Source organism: Cyanidioschyzon merolae, chromosome 20 (assembly GCF_000091205.1).
Source record: "Cyanidioschyzon merolae strain 10D DNA, chromosome 20, complete genome".
Classification (NCBI taxonomy): Eukaryota; Rhodophyta; class Bangiophyceae; order Cyanidiales; family Cyanidiaceae; genus Cyanidioschyzon; species Cyanidioschyzon merolae.
In genome coordinates this window covers 1,132,727-1,155,275 of record NC_010146.1, presented here as the reverse complement: position 1 = coordinate 1,155,275, position 22,549 = coordinate 1,132,727, and the positions used below count along the sequence as shown (strand labels likewise).

General features: G+C 54.3%; 5 protein-coding genes across 5 annotated transcripts, besides 3 other annotated features; 3 read left to right on the top strand and 2 right to left on the bottom strand.

The window, feature by feature from the left end:
- Positions 1–74: 74 nt before the first annotated feature.
- On the bottom strand, positions 75–2,549 carry CYME_CMT459C (long-chain-fatty-acid CoA ligase; the record flags this gene model as incomplete). Its single annotated transcript, XM_005539370.1, has 1 exon — positions 75–2,549. One exon carries the CDS (start codon positions 2,547–2,549, stop codon positions 75–77), a length of 2,475 nt encoding a protein of 824 aa, XP_005539427.1.
- A 1,276-nt stretch (positions 2,550–3,825) lies between these two features.
- Positions 3,826–7,269: a sequence feature (repetitive element).
- Positions 6,999–7,806: a sequence feature (possible transcribed region).
- Positions 7,807–8,039: 233 nt separating this feature from the next.
- On the top strand, positions 8,040–9,113 carry CYME_CMT456C (hypothetical protein, conserved; the record flags this gene model as incomplete). The annotated part of the gene is made up of 1 exon (XM_005539369.1): positions 8,040–9,113. The coding sequence occupies one exon, from the start codon at positions 8,040–8,042 to the stop codon at positions 9,111–9,113; it is 1,074 nt and encodes a 357-aa protein (XP_005539426.1).
- A 1,494-nt stretch (positions 9,114–10,607) lies between these two features.
- Positions 10,608–13,905: a sequence feature (repetitive element).
- A 127-nt stretch (positions 13,906–14,032) lies between these two features.
- Positions 14,033–15,043, top strand: CYME_CMT454C (similar to chondroitin 4-sulfotransferase; the record flags this gene model as incomplete). Its single annotated transcript, XM_005539368.1, has 1 exon — positions 14,033–15,043. The coding sequence occupies one exon, from the start codon at positions 14,033–14,035 to the stop codon at positions 15,041–15,043; it is 1,011 nt and encodes a 336-aa protein (XP_005539425.1).
- Positions 15,044–15,563: 520 nt separating this feature from the next.
- On the bottom strand, positions 15,564–18,716 carry CYME_CMT453C (similar to nucleolar RNA-associated protein NRAP; the record flags this gene model as incomplete). The annotated part of the gene is made up of 1 exon (XM_005539367.1): positions 15,564–18,716. One exon carries the CDS (start codon positions 18,714–18,716, stop codon positions 15,564–15,566), a length of 3,153 nt encoding a protein of 1,050 aa, XP_005539424.1.
- A 733-nt stretch (positions 18,717–19,449) lies between these two features.
- On the top strand, positions 19,450–21,918 carry CYME_CMT452C (mitochondrial DNA helicase Twinkle; the record flags this gene model as incomplete). The annotated part of the gene is made up of 1 exon (XM_005539366.1): positions 19,450–21,918. One exon carries the CDS (start codon positions 19,450–19,452, stop codon positions 21,916–21,918), a length of 2,469 nt encoding a protein of 822 aa, XP_005539423.1.
- Positions 21,919–22,549: the final 631 nt, after the last annotated feature.

The following is a 22,549-nucleotide window of genomic DNA, read 5'->3' as shown; positions in this document are numbered from 1 at the left end:
GAGCGCAACCGGATCATGCAGCTCACGGTTGCGGTAGAACTGCACATTTCCGTTGAAGCGCCAGCGCGCACGCCTCAAGACTCGTACATGGCACGAATGAGCTCAGCATAGCGCTCTGCTACCACATTGCGTCGTACTTTGAGCGTTTGCGTCAGGGTCCCGTCGTCAACAGTAAATGGAGTCAATAGAATCCGGAAACGTGACACCCGCTCAATCGCAAGGTAGTTTTTCCGAGCCTCCACCCGACTCGTGATTTCTCGTTGCAGCGCTTCCCTGAGACGTGGATCCTGCTCCATGGCTGCAGCCTCGCGAGCGAGCGCAGCGTCTAGCGCCGCGGCCTCCGCACGTTCGCAGCTAGCACGTTGTCGCTGCAGTGACTGAATTCGCTCACGTGTCTCCGCGGAGACAAGGCCGTCCACCGCCAGTGCTTCCAGGTTAGGCACGATCAAAGCACCGAGCGCCCGTTGGTCCTGGCCCACGAGCATCACCTGATCAATATAGTCGGAACCAAGCATCGCGTCTTCAATGGGCGTCGGCTCGATATTCTCGCCATTGTTCAACACGATAACGTCTTTCAGTCGGCCGGCAATCACCAGATCACCGGTGTACTGCGAAAAGAACCCTAGGTCGCCAGTATCAAAGTATCCTTCACTGTCAATGACGCGCGCAGTAGCCGCAGGGTCCTTGTAGTAGCCTTGGAAAATCTGCTCTCCCCGGGCACAGATGATACCAGTCTGACCCGGTGGCAGGGTCTGACGCGTTTCAGGATCCACGATTTTGACTTGTGTGCCGGGCACCACTAGCCCCGTCGTCCCGCGAATGTTGTGCTCTCGAAGTCGATTGGCTAGAACCGGACTCGTCTCTGTGAGCCCGTAACCCACGATTAGCAACACGCCGATAGCCTCGAAAAAGTCATCCAGAAACATGGCAAGGGAGCCACCTCCACTCACTAGGGTACGCACGCGCCCGCCGAGCGCCATACGCCGCAGTTGACGCCATGCGATGAGGTTTGCGAGCATATGCAACGGCCACAGCAGCAACGTCCAAAGTCCTGCATATATGCGCTCCAGCGTCGAGACGTGGCGATCAAAAAGGGCCCCGTCTCGAATCCGCCGCCACTGCACAAACCGAGTGCTGATGCCCAAGAGGCCAAAGATCAGTGCACGTCGGAATCGACCCTGCTTCATCAGCTGCGACTTGATTCCCTGATAAATGCTCTCGTAAAGACGTGGTACCCCAACAAGGAGATGGGGTCGGTGACGTGCGAGATCCTCTTTGAAGTGCAACAATTTGCTGTATACCATGGAGACGCCGCGGCTCAGGGCGTAAAGTTCTCCGATTCTTTCGAAAATGTGCCAGCAGGGTAGAATATTCACCATGACGTCTCCAGCGGATGCGTCCTGCGACGGTAGCAGCGGTCGCCATGCCCTGGAGAAAGAATTGGCCATGATTTGGTGGAGCAGGTTGCGATGGGTCAACATAGCGCCCTTTGGTTGGCCCGTCGTTCCCGAGGTATACACCAGCGTCGCTAACATCTCACGTTCTGCGATGGGACGCCAAAGCGCCCGCTCCATTTCAGCGTCTGCGGGCGATCTCGACGTACGGTTCAGGGCATCTCGCACTTTCGCTCGCCCGGTCTCCGTGACCTCCTCGTAGGTATAGATTGGAACCGACCCGACCGCTGAACGAATAGGTTCCGCGATTGCACCTTTTCTATTCCATAATACCATGATAAATCGCACCTGTTTCGCCAGGCAGCGAGTGGCCTGTTCGTTTCGAATGAGTTTTTCCAATACGGTGGGCGTATCAACGACAAGCCCGCAAGCATCACTGTGCTCGAGAATATAGGCGAGTTCATCGAGCGGTGCAGCAGTCCCGCGCACTGCCGACGCCGCACCATTCCACATGAGCGCCTGATCGGTTATGAGCCAGCGTGCGCTATTCTCACTGAAAAGTGCAACGATGTCTCCCGGTTGCAGGTTCGTTAGGCCGTGGTGGCGAAGACCTGCAGCCAACTCTCGGATTTCCTCGTGAACCTCCGCATACGTCCAGCTTATCTTCTGGCGGTATGGATTATGCTCGTCGATGAGAGCCGTGATCTCGCTGTACGCTTCGGCAAGTGTTTCCCATATGGACGGAACAGAAGCCCAGCCGAAAGTGCGCATCAGCGTACCTTTTGGATAGAACCAAGGATCGCGCAGCTTCCGGTAAGCAGCCTGACGCTGTGTTTCGTCTAGCGCTGGGAGCGCGCCGGCGTCTCGGTTCCTTTCCGAGACACTCGAGTCAGGTTCCAAGGTCTCGCTGGGTGACGGCGCTCTACCTGGAGTGCGCAGTTGCACCTCAAGTGCTGCTCCCTTTGAACGGGCTCTAGGCCTAGCTACTCCTGGCCGTGGCAGCGCGCGCTCGATAGCACTGCGCCTCGCAAGTCTGTGGCCTGGACCTGCTCGCCAGAGGGCACTGACCCTACAGCAAGAGCACGTTGTGTCATTTGGCTTCGTGCTTCCGGAAAGCGCACGGCCGTTGTGCGCACGTCCCGAGACAAAGCCCATACTCGCAAGTCTTTGAATAGCTAGCCTTTGGATGCAACGCACAAAAACGATCTAGGTACTCTTGCGGGCGTCAATCCTAATCCTAAACTTTCGCGTCCAGTGCTAATGCTCCCGGTCCGTCAGACGCTGCGCTCTGCTGCGCCCAAGGCGGCGCCGGGGAGATCGCGGCCCAGAGCGCCTTGGCGATGTGGGATACCTGGATCCTTTATGGACATAATTATATACTTTAGTACCAGATCTTCGGCAATGAAGTTTGCGGGACAACAAGGCAACATCGACGACCAGGATCCCCGGCTGCGCATCCTTAACGGTGATGACAGAACCATTCCATTGACCAAGGATTCTAGATTGCAGGATCATTGGATAATGGCTTTCGGGAAAGCGTCCATCATACTGCTGCACCATGACTCCAGGTTCCATTACCTCCTCTCGGATGTATTGGCCGGTTTGTACGTTCTATCGTTCGCAGAGTATCTGCTACGAACACCTACATCAGCGCCTATACCGCTGATGCCGAACATCACGGTTACAAAATGGCTTTGCCATACCACTTAGGGCATCGTCTCGAGACTTCGTTTACCCATCACGGGGTCTGAGTACATAATCATTCTAGGAGTCTGGAAACTCGGCATACAGACCCAGTGTCTGCGACAGCGCGAAGCGATACACTCGGATAATCCTGCGAGCAGGGCAACACGCAGACGCAGCATACCTGCTCCGAATTCCAGAATAAACCGGATTGCACAAGAGCAGCTCATATCTTACAACACCACCCAACACTGGAGGGAGCATGAAGCGCAAGACGTGCAGACTCGTCCGGCTTGCGGCACTTTCCGCGTAGAAGGTAAACTTCCGACAATGTGGACACCTTTTCCCCTTGAAACGTTTACCGTAGATTGCCAAAGAACTTGTGTTTCCTAGCTAGTGGTTCGTATCTGTTCTTTTTTCTAAAGCCCGGTCGATCCGCGCACCTCTAAATCTGGCAGGAATGAGACACGATTCGTATCTCGCAGTTGAAGAGAAATGCAATTCTGATCATTAGCTTGTTGCTCTAAAGTACAAGTTGTATTTGCATTGAAGTCATAGCAAAGTGTGCGCTTTCAATCCAATCGTGTTTCAAGCCTCAGTTCAGTTTATTCAAGTGATTTTTCGCGGTTCATATCAGATCCGTTCAAAGTGCGTTCGTTTTCAAAAATAAAAAAAGTTATGGGGATGCAAATAGAGGATCCTTAAGGACCGCTGTTGCCAGCTGCCGGAAAAGACAAAAAGCAGTGCCGAGTCTAGAGGAACAGTAGAGGACAAGGAAGCAAAGGCAGGAGGCCCCACGCAGAAAAGGCTGCGGGAAAGACAACAGTACGACTGGACGGTGGCGAAAGCCTACCTTCTTAAACATGTCATGGATCCGTAAAAGGAAAAGTTGCGAGAGGCCATCAGAAACCGTGTCGACTCGTGCTCCATGAGTAATATAAAGGCCTCGTCAGAACGAATCCATTTGGTGAACGAGATGCACGACGACCTGACGCACATGGAAATAGTCGAGATTCCGGAGGAATTTTTCCATATGATATATATCAGCAACCTGATGCTTGGAACAGGGAGAACGACGAGGAGAGACGAGCGAGTGCACGTTCTCCACTAGAATTACGCCGAATATCGCTTCAGCTGTAGACGGTACGAGGCTGAGGCGGATATTTACACCTACGATGCGAAAAAGTCCTTCACGAACCTGAAGAACCACTTGACCATGAGCATCGAACGCTCCATGATACGCGCCGTGTTTGCACTCTACCCGGACCTGTCTAGTAGATGGATACGGGCCTTCATCAATGACGTCACGAACCATCGCCAGCGTGAAGATGAGATCGAATTCGTCGACAAGAAGACATCACGCAGGAGAAACAACGAAGCTTCTGGAATCCGTGCTGCTCTACAAGAGCACCGTGCAGTCTTGGGGCTTGTCAACCCAGCAAAAAGGTTGCACATACGAAAAAAGATAAGGAAAGATACTATCACCTCATCCTGCGCTATTTCGTGTTTTTGGACTGAGAACTCGAACGCAAGGCCGAAAAGGAGCTGGGTGAGGGAGAAATGAAGAGTAAGAGAGAGGGAAGGCGGCGCTTCTGGGGACGCGCTTCAACGTGGTTCCAATGTGCAACATCAGATCACATTTCGTGACTATCGACTCCACAGCCGTTGACGGCATCATGAAGGAGGTCTGTCCAGAGTCCGATGTAAGGAACATAGAGTTCAACGCCGAAAATCGGGAGACATACTGGATGAATATCTTCGATTTCAAACGTTTCCATGCGAGCAAGCAAAAGGTATTCACAGGCGTCATCGAAACCGATGGAGTAGCCATGTATGTGCACGATCGGCAGTTGAAGGCGGATCGTCCTATTCCGTTTTTGTTGTCGATTTTGACGAAGCGTGGAGAAAAGGAGGCGGGCCCTGCGGCACAGCAGGTGCAGAGCAACGATTTTGTCGTTGGCGCGGACCCCGAGAACACGGATACCGTGACCATCGCAGCACTCGAACGCGGGGGAAACGGCATTGAAGGTAACTTACGTCAGAAAGGCATGTGTCTTTTGAGGTTCTCAAGCGCTGGGTGCTACCGAGAGTCTGGGTAAGGAATCCAAGGATACAGAGTGAGAAGTGGAACTCAGGAGTCAAAGAACACCTAGCAGCGATCAGCCAGGTGACGAGCCGTCGGGCGGACGTTCGAGCTTTTCGGGAATTCGTGAAAGTTCGCGTTTCTCAGTACGAGGCGCTGTGGAAAGAGTACACAAAGCCCCGTTGGGCTCGTCTGCGTATCAGCTTCTTTTGTGGGAAGCAGCGTGCATTCGCCAACTTTTCCAACGAGCTGAACGCCCTCAAAGAGGACGAGAGTCAAAGGCTCGTGTTGCATACGGGGCAGAGCGCTGGGCGTCGAAAAAAGGGACTACGCCAGCTCCGTCGACACGAGCGTACAAGGAGAGCGCACGGCGTTTCGTCACGATACCTACAGATGAGTTCCGAACGTCCTACGTGTACCACGAGCTGATGTGTACACTTCAGAGGGTCGAGATGGAAAAGCGTCAGCGGATCCCCGAGGATGTAAGAAAGTACGGAGCGTTGACGGAAGAGCAAATGGGAAGGAGGGCGAAAGTTCGAGGCCTATTCGCATTGCCGTGTACAGGCGGCGGCAAGAAACGCATGGAGTCTGTGAGCCGAGACCTTATCGCTGCTATCAGTATCCGAAGATGCGCGGTGCTGAAGAAGAGACCCGCGGAGCAGACGCGAGCCAACTTTGCTGGACAGCCTTTCAGCGTCGAAATGTATAGGGAGATGCTGAAACCGACAGAAGCAGGCCGGTCGAGAAAGACTGGGAGGCGTCTGCGAGTGGATATTCATTTACCTCTCATGATCGTCGGACATTGCGCGTGAAGCGGTGCGACATTTCTTTGACGCTGCTGTCGTCGCTACATCCCCAGAAGACTACCATGGAACGAGTCCACGATTACGGGCGTACACAATACAGTTTTGGGACGCTGTTCTCATTGCCATCAACGCCAGCCTTTCTGGACAGGTTTTGTGACTATTTTCTTTGCCTCTCTGTTATCTCCGGCTTTACGTAAGCTGATCTTTCCTGTCCCGGCCGTTTCGCTGCTTGCGGCGGTTGCCGACACATATCATGCCCAGGTGGAAGTTGCGGTCTACGAATTTTCTTTGTATACAGCTTCGGTGCGCGTTTCGCGGCAGCGATACTTGAATATGGTCACATGCTCCTATGTATCCGCTGTATGCCGAACTCCGAGAACCAACATGTGGGGCGTGAACGCTTGCATCATCGCTCGATACCTGCCCTTGACGCATACAGAAGGCCCGCCTCGATGCGCATCTCACTTTTGAGCACGGTATGATGCCCTTCGGATCATGTGCTTCTTCTGGGCGATCTCGCGGCGAGTACGCTGTTCACTACATGCACAAGCGCACACTGCTCTGTTCGATAGACCATTCTTGAAACGCAGCGTTTTCCATGGTGAAACAATTACCAAAAGGGCAATCCAAGCTGGAGATCATGTCGAGAAATTTCTATCTGTCGACGCCGCTCTTATGCAAGAAGCAGAAGCAATCTGAACTGGAAGCGATCGATGCGATGGCTAAATTTCGATTCTAGAAGTCTCTTCCATGTTTACAAAAGTGATGGCGGTGTCTCGGCAGCGTATTATCTCAGAGGTACCATGCTGCTGTTGCATGCCGCTTCGTCGGTGGCCTGAACCGGAGATGCATTTCTGGTTTGAACGAAATCGATCATTTAGCGAGAAAAGTTCAGTGAAATGCCGGCATGGTCATGTGGAGAAGACGTCTTCAAGGGACGAGTTGGAGTGCATGTCCGCCTCAATCCCGTGGCACGAGTTGCTGCACCCATGGGTTGCCTTGAAAACGAAATATCGACAACTTGAAGAATAAGAGGTTTTACCATGCGATACGTAAGAAGAATAGAAGAGCGGGGGCTCGTCCGTAAGCACTGGATAATGATGTCGGTTATTTTACGAATCCGTCTTCGAGTGCATAGCGAATCATCTTGATTCCGGTGACGTCACAAATACCAGCAGTACAGCGTTCAGCGATCCTCTCAATCGCCACGACCGAGAATCCCGAAACCATCTACGACTCTACAATCTTTAGTGCGGCAATTCGAATTCCGGGAGGGTAAGCCTAAAAAAAGTCCCGAAACGAAATCGAAATGCGGGAAAAGAGCGTCTAGCTCCGTGTTCCATTTTTTCTATCTGATACGAGTGTAGGGAGCAACCGCGGCATCGGCAGCAGCGGCGTCGTATCCAGGACTCCGGCAAGCATCTGGACGCACGCTCGGTATCCGAAGCAACGCTCGATCGATCTAGCTGCTACACCTCAGCGAAACACGGCTCTGACTACTGAGAAGCACACAGAAGCGTCTGCGTGTAGATTGAAACGCTTTCCCTTGTTTCCAATCGTATGTCCACACCCAAAGACAACCTGCTTAAGCCCATTGATCTTACAACGAAACGTACCCCAGACTGACTTGACACCCACACGACCAATTTACGGAGTGCAGTTCTGTACCCCGATCCGAAAAGCGGTGCGGCTGATCCGGCCTATCGAAGCACTTGAGGAAGCAACCCAGCTTCTCCACGAATCACTGTCATCTGTCACACACAAAGCGGATCCCTGTCACTTTTACCGATATTCCTTGGTGAGCAACAAAAACCTCGTCAGTCACCCGCTCTGGCACGTTAGCCGGATGCATCCACGGCAAACGTTGCAGCCTGCGGCAGACGCCGCCTCGCCGCCACCATCGCAGCGCGATCGAACAGCACCCGCTGCTGCGCAGGCCACCGACTGAGGGCACGGAGCCAGCGCGCAGTTGTCAGCAGCGCCACCAAAATTGTCTATTTCTCCTTTGAAACGCTCCGTCGGCGTTGAACGGTTGGAAGGGAAACCTCGCTAGCTGGGACCAGCGACTATAGTATGAGCTGGGTTTCGCTAGTACGCAGTCGCCGAATGGGTATACGTTTGTTTATGTCTTCGAGGCTGAGCTGGCGACAGGTGCTGACAGTGCTTTTCATTTTGTGGTGCCTGGCTGTGGCGTCAACGGCGTTCAACATTGCTTCACGCTCCGCGCTGTGGGGCCCACTCTCATCTGAGCAGCTCCCAAAGAGAACGGACACAACTATCGGACAGGGATCGATAGGGCCCGCAACTCCGTCGGCAGCGGAACGTCTTGTGAACGGAAAGCACAACATCAGCCTCAAACTGAAGCCAGAGTGGCGAGTGGAGCAGAAACTCAGCTACGTTGGGGTCATTGTTTTTCCGAAAGAGAAACGCTTGCTCTGTAGTATTCCGAAGGCTGCGTGCACGAACCTGCGGGCGTTCGCCCTGCGCAAGCAGCTGAACGTTGAGCTCAATCCGACGGATGCGCAGAATTTCTCGTATATTCATCCCGTCAGCAAACGCTTCCTGCTGCAGCTGGGGTCACTCTCAGACGACCAGGTTCATTATGCTCTGACGCACCCGGACTGGAGGTACGCTGCTGTGGTGCGACACCCTCTATCACGCCTCCTATCAGCGTACTTGGATAAAATTGTTGGCCAGAGGGAACTTTGGCGTCGTCCACTGCAGCGGCAACCTGTAACATCGTTTGAGCATTTTGTAAGCATCTTGGAAGACGTTGCACGTCGGTATCGGAAAAACTGGGACTGGGTCGATGAGCACTGGCGACCTCAGTCGGGGTTTTGTCTTTTTCGTTTTATACCCCGTCAATTGTATGATTACGTCGTGAAAGTTGAGAATCGCAGCGCGTTGAGACAACTTTTTATCGATATGTTCGACGAGGACGGACGCCGCTGGGTCCAGGATCAAGACGCACGAGCCGCAGCGCATCGTCAGCAGGCCGCACATGCGCGATCCGCGAATGCCAAGCTGCGGGCGTACGTTAGTGAGGACCTAGCAAAGCGCATCCAGCGACTATACGCGGAAGACTATATCAATTTCGGCTATGACTTGTGGCCGGATGAGGTGGATGCAGATGGCGCGCTCTCGTGAGTCGCTGATACCCGCGCTCGGATGATAATGCCCCCTGTCCGGTTCTTGAGGATTTTGACAGCGATCTCGCTAGAGTACCCGTCTGTCTCGCCTGGAATACCTGAGCGGAATCTTAACCGCGCCGAAGGTTCACCTCCGGTACCGTGTGTGATGACGTGATGCGTATACTGATGCAGGCGCGGGTGGGTTGCTCACCTGTCGATCAGTACCGTTATTTGATGCATTTTCTAATGCCTGCATAGGTAGGTGGCTCACCTGTCGAGATGTGCGATCACGTGATGCATTTTTCGATGGCCGCGTCCATTCGCTTGGATTCGGGTGAACGCATCTGGCAATGGGATCTATCCGCCAAGCTGGCAGGGCCAGAAGGTTCTTTTTTTAACGAGCTCGAAATCTACATGCGGTAGTGGCAACATCTGGACGCGTCCTGGTGCAAAATTTGACATAGGGAACGTCGTCTGACTCCTTCAGCGTGTTTGCGTATAGCAGCGTCATGGGAGCTGTGCGGTCTAGTGCCACAACGGTTCCTGCGACGAGCACTAGATTCCCGTCTGCGAGTCACCGCCTTTGACACCAGCGTTCCAGTCCGGAGAGGAACGAGCAGCGCTACGCACGGATTCTCGTCACTCATAAGAGACGCTGCGTTCGTTCGCTACCCGCCGGGCACTCGGCAGTGCGCACCGGAAGCGCGTCTTTCTAGAGCGCGTTGCAAACCACAATGATGCACCAGCCGCACCCCAGCAACTGAACGAAATGCTTGTTCCGACAGGTGCAACTAGGTTCTGGAATAAGACATTTAGTGAGCACAAACGCGGTTGCATGCCAGTCTTGAACGTAAGGAAAGATACTCTTATTTACCGGTCGCAATGCGTGACCACGCTCATCGAGCACAACATCGATCAGAAGCGCAACCGCGTGGCGAATCGTGTGCCTGCAGGGGCAGTCGCCTCAAACCGGGTCCGTTGCAGAGATGCGAGCATCGTTCTTAAAGTGTCGTTATTTGCTGCGCCCAGTGGTGTACAAAAGCAGCCGCTTTCGACCCATAACACAGACGTTGTTCTTCAGATCGCTTTTCGGGACGCTGACCCACACCTATGGCTCCAACCGAAGGTCATGGTGCCTGCGCGAGTACCGCGGCCTCTGCTCACGCCATGCTGCCTCTTTAACAACCAAGTCACCAACCTTCGTCCGACAGAAACGCAAACAAGCCAGCGTACCTGACGGTTTTAAAGGCCCCATATTGTAGCGATACTTGTCAACGACAGTGCTGCAGCGTTCTGCATACGCTTCTGTTCGATACTTGGGGCCACCTGTGTGGAAGCGCACAAATCGCAACGACATACGGATAACTCCTCTGCATGCATGGACCATGCCTCCATGCCACATGAGGGATCTGCACTTGGATCCGTGATCCATCGAAACCCCGGTGTGTCAGCAAAATGCGCTTCGCGAGAGACTCGTTGCGATCTAGCGCGTACGGGGCGCTGTGGTGCTGGTGCCTCCATGGTGCCAGGCGAGACGCAAGGCTCAAACGTCATGGCAGGTATGGACGGTACATGTGTGTGCTTTACCTCTGCGGAGATCACCGGATCCGGGAGAGTAGCGGGCACCATAACTTGGACAATGACGGTAGCATGGAAATGACTTGAAGTGCCATCAGTTCCGGAACATAACGCAGGATAGAAGCAAAATTCAGGTCAGTTCCTTATTCCAGCGTCTGCGCTGCATGCATAACAAGGATAGAGAATAAACGTATATTCATACTTGGTTATACGACTGTGCCTACTTTATTTACGATCAATAAACCGAACGAAACCCTTCCAAGCTGGTGTGATGCATACCTTACCCGCACAAGCGTAAGATGCTACCGCGACTACGCTTTTGATAGAAGCGTCGAGGGGTATCGTGCCAGGCCCCTACATCTCCATGTATGTCAGGTCCGTACTGCGATGTGCACGAGCGACATAGCTTATAGCAAGAGATCGTTCCACGTGAGTTTCCGGTCTATGATACTTTATTTCAGCTCCAGTGCGATGCTAACGCGCATGTGCCAATGCGGCGTCGAACACGTGTCCTTCATCGATCCGAGTAGCGTCTCGCGCGGTGCACGCATTGCGCATAGCGAGCGCGCTTGGGAGATCGCGCAGTTAACTGACACGATGTGCGTGCCGTCGTTGAAGAGAGACGCGATCTCGATCTCATTCGTGTAGCTCTGTTCTAAAAGTTGTATTTTCGTTGAGGTCATTGCAAAGTACAGCCTTTCAGTTCGTTTTTGTTTCAAACTTCAAACAACTCTAGTCTAGTGTTTTTTTGCAGTATATAACAGAAGGGTTCAAAGAGCGTTCTTCTTCAAAAAAAAAACAAAAAGGAAAGCTATGGAAAAGCATGTCCACGATCCTGGAGGCCCAGGGTCGCAGGCTGCCAGAAAAAACAAAAAACAGTGCCGAGTCCAGGAGAAAAGGAATAGAAGAAGAACCGAAAGGGAGAGGCCCTACGTCGAAGGCGGCAAGAAAGACGACTGTACAACGAGAAGGTGGTGAAAACCTTCCTTCTTGGACATATCAAGGATCCCCACAGGGAATTGTTGCGAGACGCTATCGTAAAACGTGTCGACTCGTACACCAAGAGTATTGTCAAGGCGTCGTCAGGACTGATGCATTTGGTGAGGGAGATGTATCGTGATGTGATGCACATGGAAACGGTCGAGATTCCGGACGAGTTTTTCGATAAGACGTGTATAGGTCAGCTGATACTTGGTACAGAGGAATCGCGGAAGGAAAATGGGCTAGTCCATGGCCTCCACGAAAAAACATCCCTTTTACAGCTTCAACGGTACTCGGTACAAGGGTGACCGGGATATTTACAGCTATGGGGCGATGAAGTACCTCACGAACCTGAAGAACCATTTGACAACGAACCTCGAACGTTTCATGATACGCGCCGTGTTTGCACTCTACCCGGGCATCTCGCGCAATGGGAAAGGGGCGATGATCAACGGCATCACGAACGATCGCAGGCATGAAGATGAGGTCGAATTTGTCGACAAGAAGGCATCAAACGCGTGCACGAATTAAGCTTCTGTAATCCGTGCGGCTGTACAAGAGCACCGTGCGGTACTGGGGTTGGCGTATCCAACAGACAAGATATCAGAGTTGAAAAAAGATAAGGAAAGATACTATCGCTTCATCCTGCGATATTTCGTGTTTCTGGACTGTGAACTCGAACGCAAGGCGGAAATGAAGCTGAGTGAAGAGACAAATGAAGAGTAGGAGAGACGGAAGGCTGTCCGAATGGGGAAGCGCTTCAACGTCGTTCCGTTATGCAACATCAAGTCACACTTTGTGAGTATCGATTCCGGCGTCCTCTACGGCATCATGAGGGAGAACAGTCCGGAGTTCGATGTTAGCAGGGAGGACTTCACCGGTGAAAACCGGGAAACCTACTGGAAGAACACCTTCAATTTCAAACGTCTCAAAACGAGCAAGCAAAAGTTGTTCACTGGGGTGATTGAAACCGATGGAGTAGCATTGTATGTACACTATCGGTGGTTGAAGAAAGATCGGCCAGTTCCGCCCTCGGCTGCGCCCGTCACGAAGGATGAAGAAAAGGAGGAGGCTGGTCCTGTGGCGCAGGAGGTGCAGGATGACGATCTTGTCGTTGGCGCGGCGAAGCATGAAGATGAGAAGGAGGCGGATCCTGTGATGCAGGAGGTGCAGGATAACGCCTTTATGGTTGGCGCGGCGAAGCATGAGGAAACGAAGAAGGCGGGTCCTGCGGTGCAGAAAGTGCAGGGGAACGACTTTGTCGTTGGCGCGGACCCCGGAAACACACATATCATAACCATCGCAGCACCGAAGCGTGCAGAAGATGGTACTGATGGTAACTTGCGTCAGAAGGACATGCGCCTTTTGAGGTGCTCGAGAGCAAGATACTATCGAGAATCCGGTACAATGAATGCAAGGAAGAAAATTGAGGCTTGGAATGAAGGAATGAAGGATCACCTGGAAGCTTTGAGCGAGGTGACTAGGCGAGGAGCGGACTTTGAGGCTTTTCGGAAATTCATGGAAGTTCGTGTTGCCCACTGGGATGCGCTGGGAGAGGAGTATACCAAGCCCCGCTGGGCTCGTTTGCGAATGAATCTATACTGTGGGAAGCAGCGGGTGTTCGCGAATTTTTGTAATGAGTTGAGCGCCCTGAAGGAGGATGAAAGTCAGAGGCTCGTCGTAGCGTACGGAGCAGGGCGCTGGAAGATCCGAAAAGGGTGTACACCAGCTCCAACAACGAGAACGTACAAAGAGTGTGCACGGCGTTTTGTTGCAGTATCGATAGTTGAGTTTCGAGCATCGTATACACACCATGAGCTGGGGTGTATACTTCAGAAGGTGGAGATGGAAAAGTGCCAGCGGAGCCCTGAGGATATAGCAAAGTACGGACCACTGACGGAGGAGCAAATGGAAAGGAGGGCAAAAATTCGTGGACTACTTGCATTAGTAAGTGCAACTCCCAACGGCACGAAACGTATGGAATTTGTGAACCGTGACTTTAACGCCGCTATCAATATACGGAGATGTGCGGTACTGGAGAAGAGACCTCCATCATAGACAAGAGAGCACTTTATTGAACAATCTGTCCAAGTCGAACTATATGAGAGAAAGTTGGAAGCAGTAGGAGGTGGCCGATCCAAAAAGGCGCGGAGGCATCTGCACGTCAGTTGGAGACTTCTAATCTAAGACGGTTTTCCCGCCACTACTGTACACGCCCGACGTCGTTCAAGTTCGAACGGCGTTTGGTGCGTGCGTGCGGCGTACTCCGCACCAGCGCTTCTGCAGCCATTGGCGCTTTGTATTAGGCGAGTGAGGGAACACGATCTTCCCACTCGTTTCCCTGGAAAGCAACGTGTCGGTGTAGAGGAAATAGATATGCATTTATGGTTTCGGTGGTTTTTCTGGTTCACCGTTTTCTGGGTGTTGCTTCTGATCCTGGCCTCGCACCGCGTGCTGCAAACCCTCATGGTTCCGTCGCCCGGACTCGAAACATCTTCTCCGAGTGAGTATCGTTCTCACACAGTAAACTTTTCCTGGCAAGCCCCAGTGCTTGCAAGTCTCTTCAATGAAAAACCGCTTGCAGAGTATTTTCAGAATATTTCTGATCTTTGGCGTCGGGAACAGGAGCAATCGTTTGTTGGCGTTATCGTATTCGCGAAACAACAGCGCCTGCTCTGCTCGATACCGAAAGCCGGTTGTACTGCCGCACGTGCATTTGCTTTGCGGGAAACGCTGGGGGTGGTTCTGGACCCCCTGGATGCCGATGAAATCCACTTGATTCATCCGCAAGGCCGCGCAAACTTGACGCAGCTCCTTCATTTGCAGGACGAGGAGCTTCTTCGAGTGCTCTCGGATCCATCGTGGAAGTTTGGTGCCCTGGTGCGCCATCCGCTTACACGCTTGCTGTCGGCTTACCTTGATAAAGTCAAAGCTGGACGCGAACTGGAACGATATCCATTGAAAAATCGATACCCTCACTCGTTTGAACGTTTTGTGGACTACCTGGAAGAGGCTGCAAAGACCATGACCCCAGATCTGACACCGTTCGACGAACATTGGCGCCCACAGTCGGGCTTCTGCCTTTTTCGCATGCTGCCTCGGACATTCTTCGACTGTATCGGAAAAGTAGATGAACCCGAGTCACTTCGAAAGTTTTACGTGGATATGTTTGGTCAGGCCGGTCTCGAGTGGCACGAATCCATGCGGAAGCGAGCACAAGCGAGCGGCCGGAATACCCTGCACTCCCAGAGCGCAGCAAGCCTCTTGCACAAGCACGTGAACGAACGTCTGGCGCAAAGGGTTAGAAAATTGTACGCCGAGGATTACGAGCGATTCGGTTATGATCTGTGGCCGCCTTATTACCGCAAGGCGTCCGCGACTTTGTGAGGCATTGGACCCGGCGGCACTGTTCCATATACTGGCAGCGTTGCACTCCTGAAACTGCCACCCAAGTTCGTCTGTTCTCTAGAGTGTGTGCGAACGGGCGAGCGCGTTGCTAAAAAACGATCAATATTCGAGGCGAGGCTCTTGGTCGGGCTTCAAGCAAATCGTCCAGCGCGGGTACTTCCGACGCGACCAGAGCTCGGTTGACCCAAATGATAGCTGGATCCACTGTATCCCGGAAAGCGTACGCAACGACGCGCCGCCCAAAGGCTTCTCTGAGAAACAGCACCGCTCTATTACCACAAGCGCAGCGATATACGGAAATGCGTTCAGCAGTTTCCGTGCTTTAATGGTGAGGAATGCGGCTCGAAACAAGTCCAGGGGTGTCGCCAGTCGGTGCATCATCTACCACGATGCCTCACTTTTCGACCGCATGGGATGCTTCGGGCATTATGCGCGGCTGTGCGGCCAGGCTTGGGAGCGTAGACCACCTCTCTTGAGGGCGTCGCCTACCCGAGGTTGCTCAGTATCCGCTGCACGCACCAGTGAGTTGTCCACAAAGACGAATTTCCCGCACAAGTCCGGCGCCAACAGCATGCATGTCATGTAGTATTTCAGGCAAGTTCCATTCTAGTCGCGAGTCGGCTGGTATGCGCGCGCCAGACTTGACCACGCGACGATAGCTTGTGCGGCTAACATCTAGGGACAGGGCTGGTTGCGACGCTGCGCTGCGCCAGATACCCCCAATCCAGCGGCCTCCATAGGCGTCGTACAGAAACACCCAGAGGTCTCCGAACATCTCTCGCAACCAACGGAGATACATACCGATCGGATCGAAACCAACAAGCCATTGCTCTGTGGTTGCGTCCGCGATACCGAAACGCTGCCGCAACTCGTCAGGAGCGTGCACCTCACGGTCCGCTACACCCAGGCCGGAGTCTACGATGACTTGTTCGGGCACCAGAGCGTGTTCGAGCTCCAGCACCAGATCACAGAATGAAGCTAGCGGAGGCGGACGGAAGATGACCCCGAGATGGTCTGGCTCTAGGCCGCCGTCCTGGTGCAGGGCGTCACCCAGATGTTGCAAGGCCGCCCTGCACACCAATCTCATACGACGAACAACTTCCGCAGCGACTTGCTTCGTGAGCAACGTGCCACAAGGATCGCTTGCAGTACACAAACGGAGCCAACAATGCTTGGAAGCGACAGACGACTCGAGTCCACCGGTTTCTGGATACCAGGGTGGCTCATCCTCGGACAGGTTCAAAATGGGGATCACCAGCGGCTCTGTTAACGCCGTCTCAGTTTTGGCGATCAGGTGCAGGAAGCGAACGAGGCCGCCCCAGGCAGTCGCCGGACAGTCTCCCCAGGGGAGCGGATCGGTAAAAAGACGCGATAAGAGCAATTCCACTGCGGCAGGAGACAAGCCGTCGATACCCGCCAGATCCACAAGACCATGCGCAGCGAGAAAGCGCTTCGCGAGCCGTGCTGTTGGCCCAAAAGCCGGGAATCGACTCGAGATCGATGATAGCTGAGCGTGAAGGCGAAACGCAGCGGACATCGAAACAGCCTCAGCGGCCGAACAGACTCGAAGACGGATGGGGAAGCAGCCCAGCAGCAGCAGCAGGTCGCCATGTCTGGTGGCCTGTATGAAACGCACTGGCACCGGTAAGCGTTCTGCGTGCTTCCGCAGACCTCGTTTCAGTGCGCGATACAGCGCAATCGTGAAAGCAACTCGAACTGCCTGAGCGGCATCCGCTGACTCGGTTGCATCGGGCCATAAATGGGTGCTCTCCAGCTCGACGTGTGCGGTGAGACGGTATCGACTCGCCCATCGTCCCTGGAGGTTCTCCTGGAGCTCCGGCCATTCCACTGCGGTATGGCGGAGCCATTCACCGTCGTTCACCGCAACGTGCACGGCCTGTACCCGCAGCGGCAAGACCTTGCTGATACCAATCGCACCGTCTGCGTCCATGAGAAGCTGGCAAAGCGCTTGATACATCTTTCCCAAAAGTACACAACGGGCCTGATACAATGCGAGCGAGCGGGGATCCTTCACGTAGCGCCAACGGCGGAGGTCCAGGTGTTCGCGGGTCCAAAGCCCGGGCGTGTGTCGCTCCTCGAGCAACCAGAGCGTGTTCCCTTTGGCCTGTGCATCTGGCTCCTTCTTCAGCGCTGCATCCACAATTCGCTGGGGTATCTGGAAGCGTTCAATACTGGACTCGGCCCACACGAGGCAATGCAAAATCTCCCCGGATCGGAAGCGACGCCATTCGAGACGCCCGCTGCCCCAAAACTGCTCATCGGGGTCACGATCAATCGTTCGCAACATATTTTGTGGCTGCCATTTGATGCCGACCTGTACGAAGTTGGTATTCGCGTGCTGTCTTCGTGGGAGCACCCCCAGATACGCCACACGATCACCGAGCGCTCGGCGCAGCGTTCGAAACACTCGCTGTAACCATTCTCCTCGAAGGGTGTCGAGAGTAGCATCGCGTGGGTTTCGTTTCGCCGATCGTCGCTGCGTTACCTGCAAGATGCTATCGAAGTACGCGAGCGGCTCCATGCAGCAGCCAGCAAGCGTGTAGTAAATGCCGCCAACTTGGTCCAGCTCACGCAATCGACTCGCAAACGAGCGCAGCGCTGCTTCCACTTCAACCCGCACGATACTGGGTTCGACAGGCAGGCGAGCTCGTATCGCTCGGAACACTGCCAACACCAGTCGACTCAGGGAGGCGGCGTGAGCAGGGAATTCGCCCTGTTCCACCAGCTGAGCAGTCTGCAGAGCGAGTTCGTGGCCCGATACGAGCCTGCGAGCCGCCTCCACGGGTTCTATCAGCGTCAGTTGTCGGTTCGCTGACCAGAGTTTGAGGAGACGCACACAATCCGACACAATTGCGTAGCGCTTGGTTGTCGCCACAAGCAAGTCAAAATCCGCCCAGATGCTCCAGTCGCTGCGGATGCTGTTGACATAATGCGTGTTCAGAGCAATGCGCTCATTCTCCTGCGGCAAATCTTGAAATGCTCGAAAGCAGTATAGCTCAGGGCGCTGCATCAGCTTCGGAAACTTATCAGGAGTTAGGGCAGGCAACAAGCGAATCCTACCAGATACCTTCGGAGATGAGAGCACGACTACTGGTTTCTGTAACGCGGCATGCAGGAGCGGATTCTCGGATCTCGTGAAAGAATTCGATGGTACCCAAGTCGCTTCAAGATCGGGAACACGGTCGCGAAGTTGTCGAACAACCTCTGCGAGATACACAAGCCGCCTGACGTGGTACCGTCCATCGAGGTAATCCTTTTCGAGCAAGAATTTCCGCGGAACTTCGAAGGCAACGTCAACCAGCGGCGGCTCAGGCAGCGCAACCACCGTACCCAGCGCGTAGCTGCCGACCAGCTCAACCCGCGACGGTGCCAGATATGCGACAGAATGGAGACGCATTTGGTCGAGGTGAACCGGCTCCAGATCACCAGAAAACAATTTCTGACTCTTCAAAAGACCCGCGATCTCGTCCGGAGATTCTAGTCGCCGAGGATCCAGCGCCTCCAAAGCTGCACGGATCTGCTGCAGAAAGGCACCGGTGTCCGCTGGTAACGACACCTGAGCGGCTGCGAGAAGCACTCGAGCGCGCGACTCCCACGTGAGCCCCTCGAAGGCGTTCAGTGCAACGTGCATCTTCCCCGAGCAAGGTTGCTGTATGAACTCGGAACGAACGGACTGTTCAAACGCGTTGAATATGCGTTGTGATGAGCACGGCTATCACCAGGCACGAGCGTTCTATACGAAGCGGCTGGTCTGCGGGAGTACGCAGGTAGACCACGGTGGCCGTCGCCCGCGCTGCTGCGTGGGCTCAGTGACCTGTACGCCGTGCGTGCCGCTTACAGACCTGGTATGCAAGCTTTACGAGAGGATCGTCTATGGTTGCGTTTCACAGCGCACGCTCCAGCGCATATCCCATACACAAACCCACGCGACTCCGTTGCTCTGCAGGGACAGCGGCGGCTTCAACAGTAGCGTTGCCGAATAAAACTGGAATCAATCGATGCAGCGACTGCGCGCTGAGCCAGGCACTCGTTGAACCATTTTGTACAGAAAAGAACCTAATTCCAGATGTGTATATCATGGACAATTGTCTGCCAAATATCCATTAAATGATACATCTTCCACACAATCCAGCAGCAAAGTCTTTCTGTCCAGAAACCTACAATTATATACAGCTTCAGATGCAGCATCGCAGTACGCAACTTGGGTGCCCGCCCAGGTCGACTTTCTGCACGAGGCGGTAACGCGAACGACTCCTAGCGGCCTGTACGAATCGACACGACCAAGTACGCAACGTTAACTTGATTAACTGTACTTCGGTGGCTGTGAGTGCGGCAGACACGACCTTCGCCATGCCAAGGAGCTAATGACATACTGGAAAGATGGAGCGCGACTTGTGCAGTGGAAGTGGGTTTCGCTGTCGCGACAGCTGTTTCCGTCCCTGGGACCTGTTCGTTCGTTTCTAGCCCATAGTTTTTCACTGAAGAGAGCGGGCAGCACACCGGTGCGTTTGAAGCGTACACTGCGCTCGGACAAAGCGAACCAAGGCTCTCCCGGACCGACAACAGATAATGCTGCCCGACGAGAGGCGTCGAACGATCCAACGCCAGCGGACGCTGGCGCACCACCAGCAGACCTGTTTCCGCCGGAAATTTATGGTGAGCCCTTGAACTACACAAACAGCGACCATGACGCCCTGCGACGAGGTGTCAGCAACGCTTGGAGTCTCCGCGATCTGAGAGCTGCGGCGCTGTGGCCCGCAGTGGCTCGCTGGCCTCAGCGTCGAACGCGCCCCCCGATACGAGAGACGCCCACGGGAACACCGTTTGTTTCCCAATTCTTCGAACTGCCCCCGGGTCATATGGTACGCTATCTCGAAGACAAAGGCCTCGAGGTCCGTATGATGGACCAGCACGCAGTGGTCCGCATCTGTCCCTTTTGCCCGCCCGTGCGCGGCAAGGCGGACAACATGTTCAAACTTTACGTCCATACGTCTAGTGGCGTGTTTTTCTGCCATCGCTGTGGCGCGAAAGGCAACCACTGGGACTTGAAACGAAGTTTTGGTGATATCCTGGAACCACTTAGCTGGAGAGGTCAGTTTCCTGAAAACGCGCACCTTGCTCCAGGCGCGCATCCAACAAGTGCTCGCCCCGCGGATTCAGGAGCGGCGTCAGTGAGCGCTAATACGTCACAAATAGACTCAGTGGCAACGGAGCAGTTGCCTGTGGTTGATGCGGCTCTTGCAGCTCAGTGCGAAGCACGCCTAGAGAGCAGTGACGCAGTCAAACAGTTCCTGAAATCCCGTGGCTTGCAACTCGCAACTGCACGCAAGTTCCGCGTCGGAGCCGGCCGCTTTCGTTTTCGTGATAGCGGCAGCACCGCAGACATCTGGTCCGAGCACGACTGCATCACCTTCCCGTGGATAGAGCCGGAATGGCTTACCACGCGTGCTCCATCAACGCTGGTGGAGCTAGACCACCGACGTGACCCGAACCCTGCAGGGTCCAATCTCGGCAGCGAAGAGAGCGCCTGCCAGGACTCCAGTGTTCCACCGCCATCACGCGTGTTGCGGCTGAAGATCCGTTCTGTGCTGCGCAAGTCGGCAATGCGACTGGAGCCGCGTGGTGGCTACTGGGGTCTTTTCGGTATGCATCTTGTCCCTGCGGATGCAGAGTGTCTCGTGGTGACTGAGGGCGAGTTTGACGCGATGGCGGTGCACCAGTCAACGGGCCTCAGTGCGGTGTCGCTTCCGAACGGCGCTCGATCCCTGCCTCCTGCGCTTCTCACCTGGTTGGAGCGTTTCAAGCGGATTTATCTCTGGCTCGATGACGATATCCCTGGACACGATGGAGCGAGGCAGTTCGCACACAAGCTCGGGTTGCAACGCTGCTTTCTTGTTGGAAGCGGCAATGGAAGCGGCCCGAAGGACGCAAACGAGGCGCTTTTGCAGCAGCGCGACCTCTTCGCCATGATCGAGCGAGCACGTCCAGTGCCGCACGAGCGAATCGTAACGTTTGCTGACCTGCGGGCCGATGTCCAGCGAGAGTTGGCGAATCCTGTGCAGGTTCGTGGCCTCCAGAGTCAGACCTTGCCCGGACTTAATCGTCTGCTGAAGGGTCACCGTCGCGGCGAGCTCACCATCTTTTCTGGACCGACCGGCGTTGGGAAAACCACAGTGCTATCGCAACTCTCGCTTGATTATTGCATGCAAGGTGCGAATACACTCTGGGGTTCGTTCGAACTGAACAATGTTCGGATGGCGAAAGTGATGCTCAGTCAGTTCGCCGGCATCGGTCTGGATGCCATGGGGGAACGGTTCGATCAAGTCGCTGACCAGTTTGAACAACTTCCTCTTTATTTTCTGCGATTCTTCGGGTCCAGCGATGTGGATCAGGTCATTCACGCTATGGAATACGCAGCATATGTTTACGATGTCGCTCATGTGGTACTAGATAATTTGCAATTCATGACGAGTGGACAGGGGCGTGGATACGAGCGCTTTGAGATCATGGATCGCGCCATTGAAAAGTTTCGCGCTTTTGCGACGGAACATAACGTACACGTCTCAGTCGTGATCCATCCGCGCAAAGAAGACGAAGATCAACTTCTCAAAACAGCCAGCGTTTTTGGAAGCGCGAAAGCAACCCAGGAAGCCGATAATGTGATCATCATTCAGAACGGACGTCATTACAAGTACCTGGATGTGCGGAAGAATCGCTTCGATGGCGAACTGGGTAACATTCCGTATCGTTTCGATCCAGTAACGCGCCGGATTCGGGAACTGCTTCCGGACGAAATTCAGCAGCTCGAGGACGGCTACCGAGTATGCTCGTAAACCAGTCCAGAGGGATGCGAATATTGCGACCCAGAAACAGTGAAAACAATGTGTCTTCGCACGGCGCCAGGTGGATGCTAGTGCCGTTGGATATTCCAGATTCTCCGGGACCTGTGGCGTTGACTGGATGGGCGTGGTGCCACCTGCACCAACTGCTGGCACGAAGCAGGGACGGCGACCACAGTAGCGCCTGATATCATGATTCACGCAGGGCCTCACATGGAAACGGGTCTTTGGTCCGGGACTCGGAGCTGCTCGGTCGATATTCGCGTGATGCGCTCTGTCGGAGGCAGTGGTGATTTACAGAGCACGAGACGCTCGACGGTGGAGCTCGCTTTCAAGGACTGGCGTTGCGACTGATGCTCAATGTGCAATGGGCGCTCGATGCGCTTCCGCAGATACCCTATTTGGAGCAACTGACGAGCATGTAAACTTTTGCAATCCCCCTGGGGTACACGTCTCTTGCGTGAACAGTGCGCGGCATGCTCAGCGAATGGCCTGTCTATGGTCGACGGGTCCACTGACGGGCAGCACGGGTGCTCGTGGACGTGAGCGGTACTGCTCAGTCCTGGGGGCTTTGCGGTCATCTGAACCGCGTATGGGGCTGGCGGCTAATCGAGCTGACCTCTAG